General features: G+C 43.7%; 1 protein-coding gene across 1 annotated transcript in view; it reads left to right on the top strand.

Annotated features, from left to right (window-relative positions):
- EGFLAM (EGF like, fibronectin type III and laminin G domains) overlaps window positions 1-19082 on the top strand; it is a 189542-nt gene that overhangs the window by 62369 nt on the left and 108091 nt on the right. The window contains exons 2-5 of the mRNA XM_069555987.1: window positions 5210-5319; window positions 6732-6815; window positions 10368-10394; window positions 18300-18417. Of these exons, the coding sequence (XP_069412088.1) occupies window positions 5210-5319; window positions 6732-6815; window positions 10368-10394; window positions 18300-18417 (339 nt within the window). The remainder of the gene's footprint in view (window positions 1-5209; window positions 5320-6731; window positions 6816-10367; window positions 10395-18299; window positions 18418-19082) is intronic.

The raw sequence follows: 19082 nt of genomic DNA, 5'->3' as shown, positions 1-19082 counted from the left end.
AAAAAAGTGTGTACTGCTCACTCTGCTTGGGATGCTTCTCCATCCTCACTTTGTCTCATTTTTACTAGTCTGCCAGGTGGAGTCAGATGTCTCCTTAATATGGACCACCAAAGTGCTCCATCCTTCCCTTTATGCTCCTCACACCAGACTGTGATGTTCTGCTAACTTGTTTATGGTCCTCTGTCTCTCTTTACCATTAATGCAGCCTTAATGACTAAGCCAGTGCCTGATATATATGGGAACTCAATACATACTCGTTAGGTATGTGGAAGGTTAAATAAATGGAAGGCTATACCAATAAAATAAAAATCATACCTGTCTGTGTCCCAGCAGGGCTTGATTTGAGCACTTTCCTAGAGAATATGAAAGTAAAAGGGATAGTATATTGGAATTCAGGCTTCTTAAGTTACCAGTATGTCATGGATCCTGTGGACTGGCTTGTTCAACAATTTTACCCTCCTTCTAGGCATCATTATTGTAATAGAAAGCTGGAGGAATAAAAACATTTCCCAAACTGCCTTGCAGGTGGTATTCTACATGTAAATTATATCCAGTACAATTAGATGCACTCTTGAGACTTAATGGAAGGCAGGAGTGGGAGGAAGGCCACTTTCTGGCTACTGTTTCTCCTGCCAGGAAAGGCCAACAAAACACAGAAACCTTTCCAAGGTTCCCCACCACTTTCGTGGGTTTCTGCAGGCAATTGTAGTGACAAGAATGGCAGGATCAAGCGTGAAGGCAGAAGCTTCTTGGTTCTGAATCACGACTATAGTGAATTAGCTAGCTATCATCTCTCTAACTAGTATCTCTCTCTCTCTTTCTCATTTATTTATTCACATATTTGTAAAATAGAGCTAATAGAGACTCTTGAATTCCACTCCTCTAGTCTGTCTACCAATTTTGTAACCACCTTTCTGCTTAAAATACCTAGAGAGTTTTCTGTCCTGAACCATGGCAGATACACAAAGGATACAAGGACTGCTTCCCACTCATTGATCCAGGTAGCCCAACTTGATCGATTGTAATTTTTCTCCATTGAAGACAGCAGTGCTACTCCTAAGATCTAAGTGAAGAAGAACTAAAGAGCCTCTTGATGAAAGTGAAAGAAAAGAGTGAAAAAGTTGACTTAAAACTCAACATTCAGAAAACTAAGATTATGGCATCTGGTCCCATCACTTCATGGCAGATAGATGGGAAATCTACGGAAACAGTGAGAGACTTTATTTCGGGGGCTCCAAAGTCACTGCAGATAGCGACTGCAGCCATGAAATTAAAAGACGCTTACTCCTTGGAAGAAAAGCTATGATCAACCTAGACAGCGTACTAAAAAGCAGAGATATTACTTTGCCAATAAAGGTCCATCTAGTCAAAGCTATGGTTTTTCCAGTAGTCATGTATGGATGTGAGAGTTGGACTGTAAAGAAAGCTGAGTGCCAAAGAATTGATGCTTTTGAACTGTGGTGTTGGAGAAGACTTTTGAGAGTCCCTTGAACTGCAAGGAGATAAAACCAGTCAATCCTAAAAAAAATCAGTCCTGAATATTCATTGGAAGGACTGAAGCTGAAGCTGAAACTCCAGTACTTTGGCCACATGATGCAAAGAACTGACTCCTTGGAAAAGACTCTGATGCTGGGAAAGATTGAAGATGGGGACGACAGAGGATGAGATGGTTGGGTGGCGTCACAGACTCAATGAACAGGAGTTTGAGCAAGCCCTGGAAGTTGGTGATGGACAAGGAAGCCTGATGTGCTGCAGTCCATGGGGTCACAAAGAGTCTGACACAACTGAGTGACTGAACTGAACTGAACTGAGGATGAGATTGTGCTTACTGGTTATTCTGTGGTCTGTGAGGGTTCTGTAAATCATTTCTACTATCTTTTCCTCCCATTCTTGGCTTCTTTTGAGATTTCATTAGCATAGACCTCAACTCAGCAATGAAACTGGCCAGTAATAGATAATAGTACAGCCTGGCCTGAATTTAAAACTACATAGGAAAAAAATATACGTAAATGATTCAGATCTGTAACATATTAAGAGCTCTTTTCAATCATTCAATAATAAGAAAACTAACTTGATTGAAAACTGTATGAAACACATAAAGGCTGGAGGAAAAATAGCCAAAGAGGGTATTAAAATACTCTTCTTTTTTTTTTCTTATCAATGTAACAAAGATTTTAAAGTAATAGTCAGATCTGGTGAAGATGTGTTTCTTATATTGGGTTCTTATGTGTTTATATGTGTTTCTTATATTCTCATACATCTCCATAAGCTTCTAAAGTTCCTTAATTTTCTAGATTGTAAGTTTGACTACGTTAGAATCTGCCTGCAATACAGGTAGACCCAGGTTTGATCCCTGGGTTGGGAAGATTCCCTGGAGAAGGGAATAGCTACTTACTCCAGTATTCTTGCCTGGGGAATTCCATGGACAGAGGAGCCCGGTGAGCTGTAGTCCACAGGGTCACAAAGAGGCGAACATGACTGAGCAACTAACATAAACGTCTTTAAAATATTCATTCTGTTGGATCAGCAGTTTTTAGCTGGAGTCATTTTTGCCCACCACGGGACATTTGGCAATGTCTGGAGATATTTTTGGTTTTCACAACTATGATCGGTGGGTGCTACTAGCATCTAGTGGATAGAGACCAGGGTGCATCTCAACATTCTAAAACAGGAGAGTCTGCACGAAGAATACACAGCCTGAAATGTCAGTAGAGTAGAGGCTGAAAAATTATGTCTTAGACACTAAAATTCTACTCTATTTACCTAGATGAAAACATTGAATGTACTTTAAGATTCATTTATTTAATCCTTTTTGGAGAGCAACAAGTCAGTAGCTGTTAAAAATTAAGATGCATTTACTCATAATTTTTAATAACTATCCATCTTGGAAATGCTTGGACATTTGCATGAAAAGGCACGCACACACACACTGGTGTTCTTCTTTGCATAATTTTCAGCAGTGAAATTTTGGAAATGGCCAAAATGTCTATCAGTGGAGTAACAGTTAATATATGTGCATGCTCTGAGTACCAGAGGATTTGGCTATCTCACCACCTACCACTCCTCTTTTCCTAAGGTCCTGTCCTCCTTTAGAGAGACTCCTATGCAGTAGGTAGGCTTGATGGAAGAATGATTTCCAAGACTCCTTTCATCCTGTCCTTTTCCAGTTTGGAACCAGAAAAAACCTGATATTTCTTTTCCGATCCTTTGGTCACATGACTTGTTTGTTACATGACATTACTTTGGCCAATCAGATGGGACTTTAAATCTTCATCCAAGCCAGAGCCAGAGAAGCGTTGAAGGCCAAATCCCTGAGGGGCAGCAGTGGTGGCAGTGGGAGGTGTCTATGGCAGTTCTTGCTGATGGCTGGCGCTGGACCTCTGTAACCTGGTCCCCCAGAAAGGCCTGCGCTTCTGTTATTGAAAACAATGCTGATGGAAGGCCCGGCAGTAACCCAATAGATAGACACATTAGATATCTGTGTGTGGAGAGTAAATCCCATGGATGGAGGAGCCTGGTGGGCTGTAGTCCATGGGGTTGCTGAGAGTCGGACACGACTGAGTGACTCCACTTTCACTTTTCACTTTCATGCATTGGAGAAGGAAATGGCAACTCACTCCAGTGTTCTTGCCCGGACAATCCCAGGGGCGGGGGAGCCTGGTGGGCTGCTGTCTATGTGGTCGCACAGAGTCAGACACGACTGAAGCGATTTAGCAGCAGCAGCAGCAGCAGCAGAGAGTATCCCAACTGATATGTTAGAGAATTATAGACAAAGCCATTAAAAAGGAAGATCATCAGGACATATTAGTAAGTGTCAAATCAAACTGAAGAACATTCATTCACTCAAGGAGTGTTTATAGAGCCATACCTAGTTTCTGCCCTCATGGAGCATTATTTAAAATAGCAAAATAGCGTAAAGAAATTAAGCACAACAATAGTAAGATGAGATGAATTGTAAATTATGGCACATGTATTAAGTGGAAGAGCTAATGTCCACTTGATAACAGAAATAAATTTTTTTAGTAAATGTATACTATCAGTTTTTACATGTATATATATGTATTTATATACTAATTGAAATAACATGAATATATTGAGTATATGTGCATATTATATATAATGAACACAATAGAACATTAAATTTATATATACATTATATAAGTAAAATATGTAAATATGTCTGTATGTATATATATCTATGTATCTTTCAAAAAATTCCATGTAGTCAAGAGAAGGTATAAATACTGTATTACAGTGCTGGCGGGATTCAATTCTGAACGATGAAAGTTTTTTGTTTGTGTTTTCTAAATTTTGAAATCTGCATATGTTATTTATAAATGTAAATTTTATTATTTATAACCATAAAATTATTTATGATAAGAATACAGTAAAAATTTGAAATTTCCTAAAACCATTTTATGACTACACTAAGCCACACTTATTAAATATTCAACATTAAGAATATATGAACTATATAAACAGATGTATCTATATAACATATCCATAAAACATATATGTTACTGAGTTTAAAAAAAACAACCACCATTACTATCTTGCTTTAAAACATTCCACACTCCTTGGCCTGCATGTGCTGTGCTTAGTCACTCAGTTGTGTCCGACTTTTGGCAACCCCATGGACTGAAACCCACCAGGATCCTCTGTCCATCAGGATTCTCCAGGCAAGGATACTGGAGTGGGTTGCCATGCCCTTCTCTAGGAGATCGTCCTAACTCAGGGATCAAACCCAGATCTCCCTCACTGCAGGCAGATTCTTTACCATCTGAGCCACCAGGGAAGACCATGAATTCTGAAGTGGGTAACCTATTCCTCTTCCAGGGGATCTTCCCAACCCAGGAATCAAACCGGGGACTACCTGCATTGTAGGCGGATTCTTTCCTGGCTGAGCTATCAGGGAAGCCCTCCATGGCCTATGTTATCCTGAATTTTCCTTTGCTGGTCCTTGAGATATTAGCAGCTACAGAAGGGACTGTGGGCAATAGCTGAGTTGATTTCCCTCCCATTGTCCTGTGGGGAGGGGCCAACAGCTGACACAGGAGTGGCCTACTAGAGAGGTGTCTGCATTTCTGGCCTCTGGGATCATCTTTCAGTATGCTTTCCGTCTGTAAGCACACATTGTTACATCTTATGTTAAGTGTATTCATGGTGGGATGCATGAAGCTTCTAATACCATCTCTTTTTTTTGGAGCAGGCAAGGTGGGACCACCTCTTGATATCATGCTGGATGCTCTGAACTGTTCAGCCTTCAGCATACAATGGAAGATGCCTAGGCACCCTCCAAGCCCCATCATGGGGTACACTGTGAGTACCTGGGCACAGGGATTTCTCTAGTGGGTGTGTTGGGGGAACTGCACCTCCTTCCCATCATTGCTCCTTCTCTATCTGGCCTCCAGATATCAACCCCTCATGTCAGGGGAGCCTCACTCTCCCTCCATGAAACCGGAGATGTTTTCCTTTAAAGGGCCTTTGTAAGTGTCCTGAAAGTCAGTTGGATCTATTGGGTCCTGACTCTGTTCAGTTCAGTTCAGTCAGTTTGGTCCCTCAGTCACGTTTGACTCTTTGGGACCCCATGGACTGCAGCATGCCAGGCTTTCCTGTCTATCACCAACTCCCAGAGTTTACCCAAACTCAAGTCCGTTGAGTCAAACTTGATGGCATCAGCCATCCAACCATCTCATCCTCTGTCATCCCCTTCTCCTCCTGCCTTCAATCTTTCCCAGCATCAGGGTCTTTTCTAATGAGTTGGTTCTTCACATCAGGTGGCAAAAGTATTGGAGTTACAGCTTCAGCATCAGTCTTTCCAATGAATAAGGGATGGAGGAGCCATCCTGGTCAACACAAGAGTCTGAAATGCAGTACTTAGATGCAATCTCAAAAACGACCAAATGACTCTGTTCAGGGCTGGGAAAATATAAACTCAGTGGAAGACATGCTTCTTGCTCTCCAACTGCCCACAGTCAAATTTGGAGACCGAAGCAGAAACATGGGAAATGATAGGGAGTCACTGTCATCAGTAAGGACAGAATAATGTAAAACCTGAATGAAAGTGATGGGGTGGACAGGTAAAGTGGAGAAGGGGACAGAGAATGCATTTCTACCTCTGAGAGGTAAACGATTGGCCTTTAAAAAAATATTTTCTTTGAAAAGTGTTTTTTAAAATGAGTCAGCGCTTTTAAGTTAGGAGATTTCAGATAAATTCTTGGAATTCTTGAAATCTCTGTGAATATATCCTCACCCCAGGCCCACAAGCCTGCTGGAGCTGAGCTGTCCACTGGGCTGTAAACTCCCCACGACACCCCAGATCCACCATTCCCTCCTGTCTCCCGTTCACCAAGGGAGAGAAGGCATTTATCAAGCCCTTATCCTGTCGTCATTTTAAAGCAGAGAAATGTATTTCTGGATTCAGGTAGACGCAAAAGTGGGAAAATGAAAGACTGCCTGAGAGAATGGTGGTTTCAGGAAAAAATACTGGGAGGTGGGTCAGCCCTCTCCACCCCACTTTACACTGTGTCTTCTTCCCGGCTTCTACAGGCTTAGGAGTTTGCGACCCAAGCCAGGTATATCTGATGTTTGCTGACAAAGGGCTAGTGTGTGAGAGATGAGACAGCTCACGTCAAGACCCGCTGTGGTTGTGAGTGCAACTCCAACCTTGGGTCCTCGGTCTGGTGAAGTGCCAGCCCCGCTCTCACGTTGGATGTCTGCCTCTTTTCCAGGTCTTTTACTCTGAGGTCGGCGTAGACAAATCCCTGCAGGAGCGGTCCTACGGTGTGCCGCCCAGCCTGAATACCCCGACCTCTGTGAGTAGCTCCATCCCGGCAGCCCCCCAAAAGCACACCCTGTGAGTGACATTTCACTGATGTTCAGAAGGATTTCTAATTTGCTGTGTGTGTGCCGCTGTATGTATAATAATAACAACTGCTTGTATAATCCTTTGGAATTTAGAATGTCTTTCTTGGCTGTAACCCCATCATATACATTTCTATCCTCAGAATGGCAGCCATGTGAGGAATGTTTCCATGGACTCAGTCCACCCCATTTATCCTGCGAGAAAACAGCCACCTTACAGCTGTTTTTTACCCCCCCTTCTTTTCTCTATAAAATTCAATTCTGTTTTTTTTTTTAAATCTCAATAAAGCTTTATAAATAAATATGACACATTTGTATCTTTGCAACTGCCTGGAGACATAATGCAGAAGAAAATGATGTAATTGGAAATGTACATTCAAATGGCGCAAGTTGTTTGTTTCCCTTCTGCAGCCGGTATCCTGTCCTTCCACTAACCAACTGTGGGCTCTTCATCTATTTTTCTTCTGTTTCCTGTCAAGGTCTCTCGGGGTGAATTCCTCTGCCTTAGGCATGTTCCGTTTTCTTTTCTTTCATTTGCTGTCTCCTTCTCCGTTCTACTACAATTAATCTACAGACTAGAGCCTTTTTAATTGCTCTGCAAGGAGTTGGCATCAGTGCCCAGAATACTGCAGCTTTAACAGCACTGGTGGTGGAGGTGGTGTCTGTAACTCCTGTCTAGTAAATGCCTGCTGGGCGCTGCACCGAGAAACCTACTTGTCATCCGTGATGAGTAACCATCACTTACTGAGAATCTGTCACCTGCCAGCCACGCTCCCTCATGCTTTACATTGCTTTTGCCATTTAATCCTTACAACTATCCTGTGACCTGACAAGGATGCTGAGACTCAAGGAGGTGAAGTGACATTCTTCAGATCATACATTAGCAAGTAACAGTTGACTGTAAACCCAGGGCAGACTGCATTCTGAGCCCTGCCCTGGCTATTTTTACCAGAGCACTCATGACTGAAAAACAAGAGATGCATGTCTTCAGCTGGCTTGTATTCTGCAGGCTGCTTTTATTCTCAGACTTTTGCTTAAGTACCCCTCAGTTGCCTCAGAAGCCCTCAGCCCCAGCCTCTGTGGTTTATTCTGTCCTAAGAGGGGGCAATTGGGGTGGCCCCACCTGTCGTTGTTGTTCAGTCGCTCAGTCCTGTCTGACTCTTTGCAACCCCATGGACTGCAGCATGCCAGGCTTCCCTGTCCTTTACTGTCTCCCAGAGTTTTCGCAGTCATGTCCATTGAGTCTATGATGCTATCTAACCATCTCATCTTCTGCCCCCACCTTCTCCTTTGGCCTTCAGTCTTTCACAGCGTCAGGGCTCTTTCTATCAGGTGGCCAAAGTATTGGAATTTCAGCTTCAGCATCAGTCCTTCTAATGAATATTCAGGGTTGATTTCCTTTAAGATTGACAGATTTGATCTCCTTGCAGTCCAAGAAACTCTCAGGAGTCTTCTCCAATACCACAATTCAAAAGCATAATTTTTTTGGCACTTGGCCTTCTTTATTAATTCTCACATTTGTACATGACTACTGGACAAAACTGTAGCTTTGACTGTACAAAACTCTCTGAAAAGTGATGTCTCCGTTTTTTAATATGCTGTCTAGGTTTGTCATAGCTTTCCTTCCAGGGAGCAAGCATCTTTTAATTTTGTGGCTGCAGTCACCATCCAGTGATTTTGGAGCCCAAGAAAATAAAATCTGCTACTGTTTCCATTTTTTCTCCATCTATTTGCCCTGAAGTGGTGGCCCCAGATGTCATGATCTTAATTTTTTTCATATTGAGTTTCAAGCCAGCTCTCCGCTTTCACTTTCATCAAGAGACTCTTTAGTTCCTCTTTGCTTTCTGTAATTAGAGTGGTATCATCTGCATATCTGAGATTGTTAATACTTCTCCTGGGAATCTTGATTCCAGCTTGTGATTCATCTAGCCTGGCATTTTACATGATTTACTCTGCATGTAAGTTAAATAAACAGGATGACAATATACAGCCTTGACATACTCCTTTCCCAGTTTTAAACCGGTCAATTGTTCCATGTCTGTTGCTTCTTGACCTGCATACAGGTTTCTCAGGAGACAGGTAAGGTTGGACTGTTACTCCCATCTCTTTAAGAACTTTCCAGAGTTTGTTGTGATCCACACACTCAAAGGCTTTATTCTTTCCGTTAACTATACTTATGTGTTAGAATATGCTACCAACTTGTAGTATTTGATTACCTTGCTGATTTCAACAAATGTTCACAGTTGCCACTCTGCCCAGCACAATATTACATATGGTTGCTGTTCTTGGGCAGCTTTTGGGAAAATCACATTTATGCTGGGTCTCCCAGGTGGTGCTAGTGGTAAAGAACCCGCCTGCCAATGCAAGAGACGTAAGAGACATGGATTCGATCCCTGTGTAGGGAAGATCCCCGGAGAGTGAAATGGCAACCTACTCCAGTATTCTTGCCTGGGGAATCCCATGGACAGAGGAGCCTGCCGGGCCACAGTCCATTGGTGACAAAGAGTAGGAAGACTGAAGTAACTTAGCACATGCTCACACACCTTTACACTAGATAAAACAATTAGAGAGCAACGTGAGGCCAGATTTCATTCACATGCCACTTACCAGACAGACTGAGGTTGAGATTAGTGTAGGAACAGGTGTTTAAGAGGTAAAATTTGGGGTTGAGATTTGAAGCAGGGGCAGTTTCTGGAAAAGGCAAAGACAGGGGACTTCAAATCATTTGAACCAAGGGACTGAACACTCAAGTGTGCATACATGTTCTTGTGCTTGTGTGTTTGGGTGGGGGAGGGGGGATTGCAGAATGCACAGAGCGGAGAGAGGAAACGATGATTAGCGATAAAGGCAATGAGTCAGGAAGGGGGAGGGAAGAGGTCTGGTATAGCAGAGTGGGCTGACATGCATTCAGATTCCTGTATGATAACAAACCATCTGGGTGACCTTACTGGCTCTCAGCTTCCTCATCAACAGAACAGGAATTTGAATAGGATCAGTATCATGGGTAGTGTGTCTGTGGTTCCCAGCTTGTGTACTATGGTATTTCAGGGCTCTGCAGCAAACTCACAGGGGCCTTGTGGAATATTTGAATGTTGCATGGGAAATAGCAACATCTGTGTAAACTTCCACTACCAAATCTTTGGGGTATAGCTATTGAATAAACGGAACTGTTAGGGAGTTTTTTTCTGGATTGGTTGTGCTGCTAATCCAGTATTATTTTATACTGAGAACAGAAAAAGTTTGAGACCCTCTGTACTCGCATCATCCTACAGAGTAAGGATGTTGTGGACATTAAACAAGGTCATGGTCCTAGAACCCTCAGCACCACACCTGGCACAGAAGGACTGAGTGAGGGTTGGAGAGAATCCACATTGCCAAGGCGTGTGTTTGCTGCTCTTGACTGCACATGGCGGAAGCTCAGCTACTCTACGGGTTCATTTTAGTTCCTGTGAGCTTTACTATTTCTCCTTTTCATATTGTTTTTTCTTTTTCTTCCTCTCCAGGGACGATTGGATCATCAGATGATTTTTGTAAGTATGCTTCAAAAAGTTAAACCCTTGCCCCAACCCAGGAGTCAGGCGGTCTCTTTTCATCAAAATGTCTATTTTTCCTGCATCTTCCTCATCGATTAAGGCCCACAGAGAGTGCTTGGTTCTAGTGGAAGCAGCAAAGGCTGGGCATATGGGTGAATTTTTAATCATTTAGAAAGAAATGGTTTGTATTTCACCTGGAAGAGTAAAGTTAAAGCAATATTTTTAAAGTTTGAAGTAATTTAAGTTCTGCTCCCAAAGTGAAAAAGACTGAAAAGGAGAGAAAATATTTAGTCAGCAAGCCCCCTCCTGCAGGAAGTGCTCCCCTCCCCCCTCCCCCCTTTCTTCTTTCCTCACTTTCTCTAACAATTCTAGATCTTGTCAATGAGACCGGACTGGGCACCTAAACCTGGTTGATTGACTTTCTGAACTGATTGCCAGACAGAGGATTGGGTTGACAAATGGTTAGTCTGATTCAAATGAAGAATTAACCAAAATAACCTGGTGGTTGCTGCTGCTGCTGCTGCTAAGTCGCTTCAGTCGTGTCCGACTCTGTGCAACCCCATAGATGGCAACTCACCAGGCTCCCCCGTTCCTGGGATTCTCCAGGCAAGAACACTGGAGTGGGTTGCCATTTCTTTCTCCAATGCATGAAAGTGAAAAGTGAAAGTGAAGTCGCTTAGTCACGTCCAACTCTTATCGACCCCCTGGACTGCAGCCTACCAGGCTCCTCCATCCATGGGATTCTCCAGGCAAGAGTACTGGAGTGGGTTGCTATTGCCTTCTCCATAACCTGGTGGAGTAGGTGGAATTCTGATATTTTCTCTGATACTCTGCCTATGTAAAAGCTTCTGATTTGGTTAGCATTTGGTATCCACACTTTTTAATCCCATGGACAGAATAGGCTGGTGGTCTACAGTCCCGAGGGTTGCAAAGAGATAGACACGACTGAAGCAACTTAGCACCCATGCACACACCATCAGTTAAAAATTATTTAAACATATACCAGAGTACCAGTATATGTAAGTATTTGTAAATTATATATCTGCTACTCTACTAATATATTGTGCACATTCTAAAATCCTACCAAATTTTAAATGAGGAGATAAAATAGAAATAGAAAGTAGTTATGTTTCCTTTGGGTATTTCAGTAAATTTTGTCTTGCTAACTAAGGGGGAATAAGCCATCACCCTGCTCTGGATTTCACTGGTCTGGCTGACCCGGAATAGTGATGCTATTTGGGTTTTACCCAAGGTTAAGGGATAAAGCAGACAGGAATCATGGGGCTTGCATCTGGTCCCAGCTCTGTCACTAGAACAAGGGTAACCGTGGGAAAGTCTCTGAGCCCCTGTAAACATCTCTTGACTATGAAACAAAGGCGCTGAAGGTTTCCACCTGAGGGTTTTCTTTGTTCCCTGTGGCATATGGAAACATCTGGGCATTCTAGCGATCAAGCCTCAGGGATACTGACTGTCCTGCAATAAGGGTAGATCCATATGAGGGAGGTTTGTTCAGCCCCAAAGCCAATGCTGCCCTTCTTGGAAAACCCAAATGATACTCTTTCTGTGACCACTCAGGAAATGGAAATCCTTCCAACTCTTCCCCCAACTCTGGCCTGCCCTGCCTTCCTTGGGACCTTTGAAAGAAGGCTGTTTGGGAGATAACCCTTTTCTATTTCCCTGTGCCTCTCATCTAATGATGCTAAATATTCCCAACTTCTATTAAGAAAACCAAAGCACAGATTTGACTTGCAAAGTCAAATGTGATGTTGAATCCAAGGTCACTAGCCACTAGTGAAGGTTATTTTAAAATAATTGTAGAATTTCCGTGTTGAAACCCTGGCCTGGAGAAGTTAAGTGGAGTCCCTGAAGCCACACAGCTCTTTGGCTGCAGAGCCTGGATCTCCGGGCCCCTAGTCCAGCGCTCTCCCACTTCATGCCACCTCTCCGCTATGCTCACTGGATGCCCTCCTGTAGGGACAACCTGACCAGACTAGTGAACAAGGCAACATCCAACTTCATTTCTGGAAACAAATGACTTGGTTTTCCAGCAGTAAGAAAAAAGTACAGCATGAATGGGGTTAAAGGTGAGGTCTGATTTAGGGTCAGAGATTTACGTTTGGAACCATTTAATACAGTTTCATCACTGCACAGCAAACAGGGATTCAGTTAAGAATAGTTCTGTCTTTTCAGGGGCTTCTCTTACATAGCTATCCAGGTTGTTTTTGTACATTGGGTCTAGTATGAAGTAGGATGAAATTTAGCAGTCCCCAACCCAAGGGTAAAGGGTGGCTCAAGGGTAAAGAATCTGCCTGCCAGTGCAGGAGACGTGGGTTTGATCCCTAGGTTGGGAAGATTCCCTGGAGAAGGAAATGACAACCTACTCCAGTATTCTTGCCTGGAAAATTCCATGGACAGACGAGCCTGGCAGGCTATAGTTCACAGGGTTGCAAAGACGAGCAACACAGGAGCCTGAGACAAACACAAAATAAAGCTATTCTGCAGCAGTGCGCCCATCTTCACTCTCTCTCCAAGGAAAGTATGGGAGGGGCCGGAGGAGACTGGAATTCATTCAGGCTTCTACTCCAAGAAAGCAATTTCTTTCTCTTTGTGTTTCACCGTTCTGTGGAGAAAGAGGTCCAAGAGAGAGAATTATTTTGACTCATTTTCAAACTTCCACAAGACAACAAAACACTTTGTTTCTCTACTTTGAAAAGGGTATATTTAGCATCTTATCTAGTTTGACGAAAGGCTCAAGTAGTTGCCATGAGACATTTAAGGACAGCAATAGAAAGATTTGTGGAATTATGCAGCATTTTGCTAAAGAATTCAAGGGTTATCACAAGTCATACTATTCTGAGGGATTCCATTTGGAAGGAGAGATGCAAGAGGAAGAAGAGATGATTAAGGCACTGAATCCAGCTGCTTTTTTAATAACCCCAGCTACTCAGTCCCCTTGACCTCACTCCCTTATGCTCACCTACCAGCCTGTCAGCTCAGGAAAAGACCGGAAAAGACTGGAAATAATTTCTGGGAGGGTAACAATTCACCTTTCAGAATATACCTGGGCTAAAGGTCATACCAATAATTCCATGTCTAACAAAAAATTTAGTTGTTTTTTCATCCATATTAAGAACTTCTATTAGTGTAATTTCCCTTGATTTTTAATGATCACTTTTACATTTCTGATAACATAAATTTCCTTGTTTACAGATAAAATAATCTGATCTTCGGTGTCTATGTTATAAAATTTTGCCCATTTAAATATTATTTAATATTTTTCATTCATGTATTATCCAATTAGAACTTTGTTCATGGAGTCAAACAAAGCAGGGTTCAAATCCCCACTTTGCCACTTAATAAATATACAACCTTGAGCAAATCATTCACTTTTTCAGAATTCAGTTTTCTCCTCTGGAAACGAAAATAAGAGTGATACCTACCTCACAGGGCTGATGGAAGAATTAAATCAGGCTCTATGTTTCTGGAGCAGAGGAAACACTCAGTAAATGGTAATTAATGGTAGCTACGTTTGATATTGATGCATAGCTAATATCTGCAGTAGTTTATAAAACCACATCACCACCCCCATACTTCATACAGTGTAATAACTTCACGGAAGGAAAGAATGGTAAAGCAAAAGCCCGTGAGAGCATTGGATTGGTTTGAAAGTGTATTTCTGCTTCTCTGGGAAGAACCTGGGAGTGGCAGTTGGGGGAGGAGTGAGACAGCAGTGTTGTTACACCTGCTGCCTCTAGCCTCTTAGCCACCCAACTTGACATGCATCAGGAGACAGATGGTAGAACTGGGATGCACAGATGCAGAGAATTAGAGCAAGGGTGAGGGTGGGGGCCGTGAGGCTGGGAAAACAGGACCGTATGTTCAGCAAAGACCCTTCATGCAGTTACACATAGGATGGAGTCGTTGGGGAGAGAAGGGATGGAAGATGGGAGACACACACCCGCCCTGGAGGCTGTAGAAATGGCCCAAGTAAGGATTCAAGGGAAATGAAAGGAGGGAGCAGGTCCAGAAGGCATGTGGATGTGGCTGGGGACAGATTGATAAAAGGAAGTCAGCCTTGTCTCTGTATTACTAACTCCAGGTCTAGGGCAGAGATACAGAAGCTGATGATCCAGTCGGAGGGGTTATTAGGAGAAGCTGGTTCTTGATGAGGTGATCTGTTTATGGCAGGCGTCTTGGTTTCATTTCTTTCATTCATTCACTAGTTGTCCATGTATTCATTCATCATAAGAGCATTGCTTGGAACTTTGCTCCGTGTCTGGCAATGCTGTTCTAAGCTTTGGCATGCCAGAGGAATACGAACTTGTCTTGTGCCCTCCAGCGGGTGGGGAGAAGGTGACCAATAAGCAATTACAGTCTAAGGTGAGTGTTGCTACATTGAGGTACATCAAGGGTACCAGGGAGGCATAGAGGAGGGACACCTAACCAGACTGGGGTCAGGGGGCCAGAGAAATGAGGTAATGTCTCAGCTGAACTGAGTCATGAAGGATAAGCCAGGCAGACATGGAGAGAAGGGCATTTCTCACAGAGGGGGCCGCAGGTTCAAAGGCCCCGAGGCAAGGAATTGAATGGCATAAATTTGAGCCTTGCCAAGTTCTTCAGTATGACTGGAATGCAGAATGTAAGGAAAGACGGTGGCATGAGATGATGCTGGAAGAATAACCAGGGGGACGCAAAGATGGTATCGTAAGTGGAACGTGACGTGATCGGATTTGGGGTTTAAGGGAACTCCTCTCGCAGTGTGGAGTCCAGATTGGATGTGCAGAAAGTTTTGGAGGCTGGGAGAGTCAGAGGCATTGCAGTCACTATGGGGACTTGGACTTAAATGGCTGTGAAGGTTAAACTACATGGACAGATTCGTGTGACCTGAAAGAGTATTGGTACTTGATTGAATGATGGTCAGAGAGCAGGGGTGAACAAGTGTTGAGAATTTCTGGTTTGGGTGATGAGGGAGAGAATACAACAGTGAAGCAGTTTTTTGTTTTGTTTTTGGTGGTTGCAGGAGAAGTGATTAGGTGAGCTTTGGTTATGTTGAACTTGAGTTGCGTGGTTGTTGAGTAGAGAAGCTCAAGAGGCAGTCATAAACTCATGACGGGATCAAGAGGCAGCTTGGAGCTGGGGATGGAGGGAGGTGTCTTTCGAAGGTGTCAGAAGCTACAGGACTAGTAGATGAGCTCGCCTAAACAAGGCTACAGAGTGAGAGGAGATGGTGAGGGGTGAACTTCTGGGAAAGACCAGCACCGAAGGGGCCAGCCGAGAATGGGGAGTGGGTGAGGGATACTTGACAAGAGAAACAAAAGGAGTAGAAAGAGACTGGGAGGAACAGACACGGTTTCCAAGGGAACCAAGATATTTAAGAGGCAAGGGTGGGTCACAGTATTGAAAGCTGCAAAAAGTCGAGCAAAGATGGAGACATCCCCACTTGATGGACTGCAGAGTTGTTGTGGCGACTTTGGTAGAAATATCTCTGTCATTTGCAGCGAGGAGAGGCCAGATGGGAGCAGGGTGAGGAGGGAACAGGAGGTGAGGAAGTGGAGACAAGGCCAGGAGGGTTTTGTCTCTGGAGAGGTAAGCGGGGCGCATGCGTGGTGGTGAAGAATTGATCGCTTTGAAGATGAGAGTGACTTGAGCACAGTAATGAAGGATCTGGTAGGTAAGGGAGAGGTTGTAGATACAGGAGGGAGAGAGGAGGGGAGACACGTGGAACTCAGGTCAGGCGAGCCCAGGACCAGTGGTTCACAAACCTGGCTGCCCGTATTAGCATCGCCTGGAGAGCTTTAAACAGGCTCAGGCCTGCCGCCCAGAAGTTCTGATGTAAGTGGTCTGGAGTAGCATCTAGCATTGGTATTTTATTTTTAGATCTTCGAGTGATTTTAAAATGTTTTCAGGGTTAAGGGCTACTATAGTAAGTATTCAATAATTATTTGTTGAATCTTTTAAAAAAGTTTTGTTGATCTGTTGATTAGTTCTCCTTATCAACAATGAATATTTAGTCATTTGCAGGGGATGTTGTGAAGAAATATGAGACAGGATGCCTGCTCTCAAGTGGCTTGTAATCCCATGGGAGAAATAGTAAAAATTTTAATACACGAAAGTGCTAATTTAGTGGTGTAACACTTAGTGGGGTAAGATTGAGTCTGTGTGGTCAGGTGTCAAGGGGATAGTTGGGCCTCAGAAGTGGTAGGACCTAGGTAAGTGGAGAAGAGGAGGAGTTTTAATGTCCAAGACAATAATCATTACAATCCTGCTTCTTGAGGACGGCCTTGGAACCAGCGACTTTACACGCGTTACCCCAAATGCTATAACCGTGCAAGATAATTATCCATCATCCCCATTTACAGAGGAAAAAACTGATGCTCTGGGTATTTAATATGAAGGCCACAGCTAACAATAAGTGTCAGAGTCAGAATGCAAGCCCAGGACTGATGGATTCCGTGTCAGTATCATTTTCACTACAATGTGCTGAGACCATTGTGACCTAGGCTCCCACTTACCATCTGGCACTGAAGCCTCCAGTTGGGGCATCCCTGGTGGCTCAGATGCTAAAGAATCTACCTGTAATGCAGGAGACTTGGGTTTGATCCCTGGGTCAGGAAGATCCTTTGGAAAAAGGATTGGCTACCCACTCCAGGAATCTTGCCTGAAGAGCTCCATGGACAGAGGATCCTGGAGAGCTGCAGTCCAGAGCATTGCACAGAGTCAGACACGACTGAGCGATTAAGCACATAAGCACACACAAGCCTCAAGATGGAGTGGGTCCACTTCAACTGGGGCTTCTTGGTCAAGGCTTCTGTGCAGGTGAAGTTCACACACACATTCCTCATCAGTCCTAGTGGTTTTCAATGTGAAAGTGTTAGTCGCTCAGTTTATGTCTAACTTTGCGACCCCATGGACTGTAGCTTGCAAGGATCCTCTGTCCATGAGACTCTCCAGGCAAGAATCCTGGAGTGGGTGGCCATGTCCTTCTCCAGAGGATCTTCCCAACCCAGGGATCAAACCCAGGTCTCCTGCACTGCAGGCAGGCTCTTTTCCATCTGAGCCACCAGGGAAGATCCCACCATGACCCACCAGCAGCATCACTTGGGAACTTCTCAAGAATGCAGATTCTCAGATGCTTCCCAGATTTACTGAATCAGAGACCCTGGGGGCCAGGCTTAGCAATTTGTTTTAAGAAGCCCTCATGGTGATTCTGATGCAATTTGGGAACCAGAGTTTGAGTCCCTCCTTTATGGATGCAAATCAAGACCTCAGTTTGCTGTTGTGGCTAGTACCTGAGCATTGGTGATATGCAAATGGAAAGAAAGGGCTGGGGGATTCAAGCCCTGGAAAAGATCCTTAGCTGAATTCCAGCAGCCTAGTACTGTTATTGAAGAACTCAGATGTTAAGCAACAGCTGATAAGGTGAATGAGTCCCAGTTCTAGGACAGTGTATACATTCCAATAAAACATAATTCACTAGTCTTTGGAAATACGTCATGGTGCTTTTCTCTTTGCAAATTAAATACTTGGCCAATCCTAGAGAAAGCAAAGGACTTCCCAGGTAGCTCTAGGAGTAAAGAACCTGCCTCCGAATGCAGGAGACATAAGAGACGTGGATTTGATCCCTGGGTCGAGAAGATCTCCTGGAGGAGGGCGCAACCACCCACTGCAGTATTCTTGCCTGGAGAATCTCATGGACAGAGGAGCCTGGCAGGCTACAGTCCATAGGGTTGTGCCGAGGTAGACATGACTGAAATGACTTAGTACGCATGCACACAGAGAAAGCAAAACAATCTCCCAAGCAAATTTCACAAGGGCCTCAAGATGCAACCCTCATGGAAATTGTCTGGTTTGCCTCAAAGGAACTTCTGATCATTGATACAGTTCATGTTTGGTCATCTACAGGAGGAAGTGATCGGAGATTTGAAACCAGGCACTGAATACCGCGTGAGCATGGCAGCTTACAGCCAGACTGGCAAAGGGCGGCTTAGCTCTCCTCAGCATGTTACCACTTTGCCCCAAGGTAAAATGGGTCTGATTCATTAATAATAAGAACTGTTATTTAGGGCTATTCATTCATTCCTCCATTCAGTATATACCAGTGAGGACTGACTCTGTGCCAGGCATTGTGCTACACTAGACTCTGGGAATTCAGTGGTGAACAAAAACAGGCACAGCCCCGGCCCTCTTAAAACTTAGCGGGATGGGTCAAGATATTATCTATTTAGTGTATAGATAGTGACAAGTGTTTTCCAACATGATATAAGATCTTCTTTTGTAAGATATGATGTAGAGGTGCAGTAAGAATTCTCTAAGGACATAACTACTAAGTAGAGATCTGATAAGTAAGTGGGAATTAGGAAGGTGAGGAAGAGGGGTGGGGAAAGAGATTTTACAGGCCAGGGAAATCTAACAAATGCTCATTGAGGTGGTGGTATGGTGGGTACTAGGGGACAAAGGTGGTCTGAAAGCATCGTTGCTCTCAGGAGCTCCCTGGGGAGGGAGAGGTGCATGGTTAGCATGTAACTCAGTGTATCTGAGTCCACTCACGGCTCTGGAGCACTCAGAGGGAGCACTTCCTCACCCCAAGTCTTAGGAGGGTTTCAGAAAGAACCATATCTTTGGCCTGGCTTTTGAAAAGTTCATAGGATTTTGCTAGGAAGAGGAGGCAGGAATAATATTTCTGGC

Source organism: Ovis canadensis, chromosome 16 (assembly GCF_042477335.2).
Source record: "Ovis canadensis isolate MfBH-ARS-UI-01 breed Bighorn chromosome 16, ARS-UI_OviCan_v2, whole genome shotgun sequence".
NCBI lineage: Eukaryota > Metazoa > Chordata > Mammalia > Artiodactyla > Bovidae > Ovis > Ovis canadensis.
This window is presented reverse-complemented; position numbering and strand designations above follow the sequence as displayed.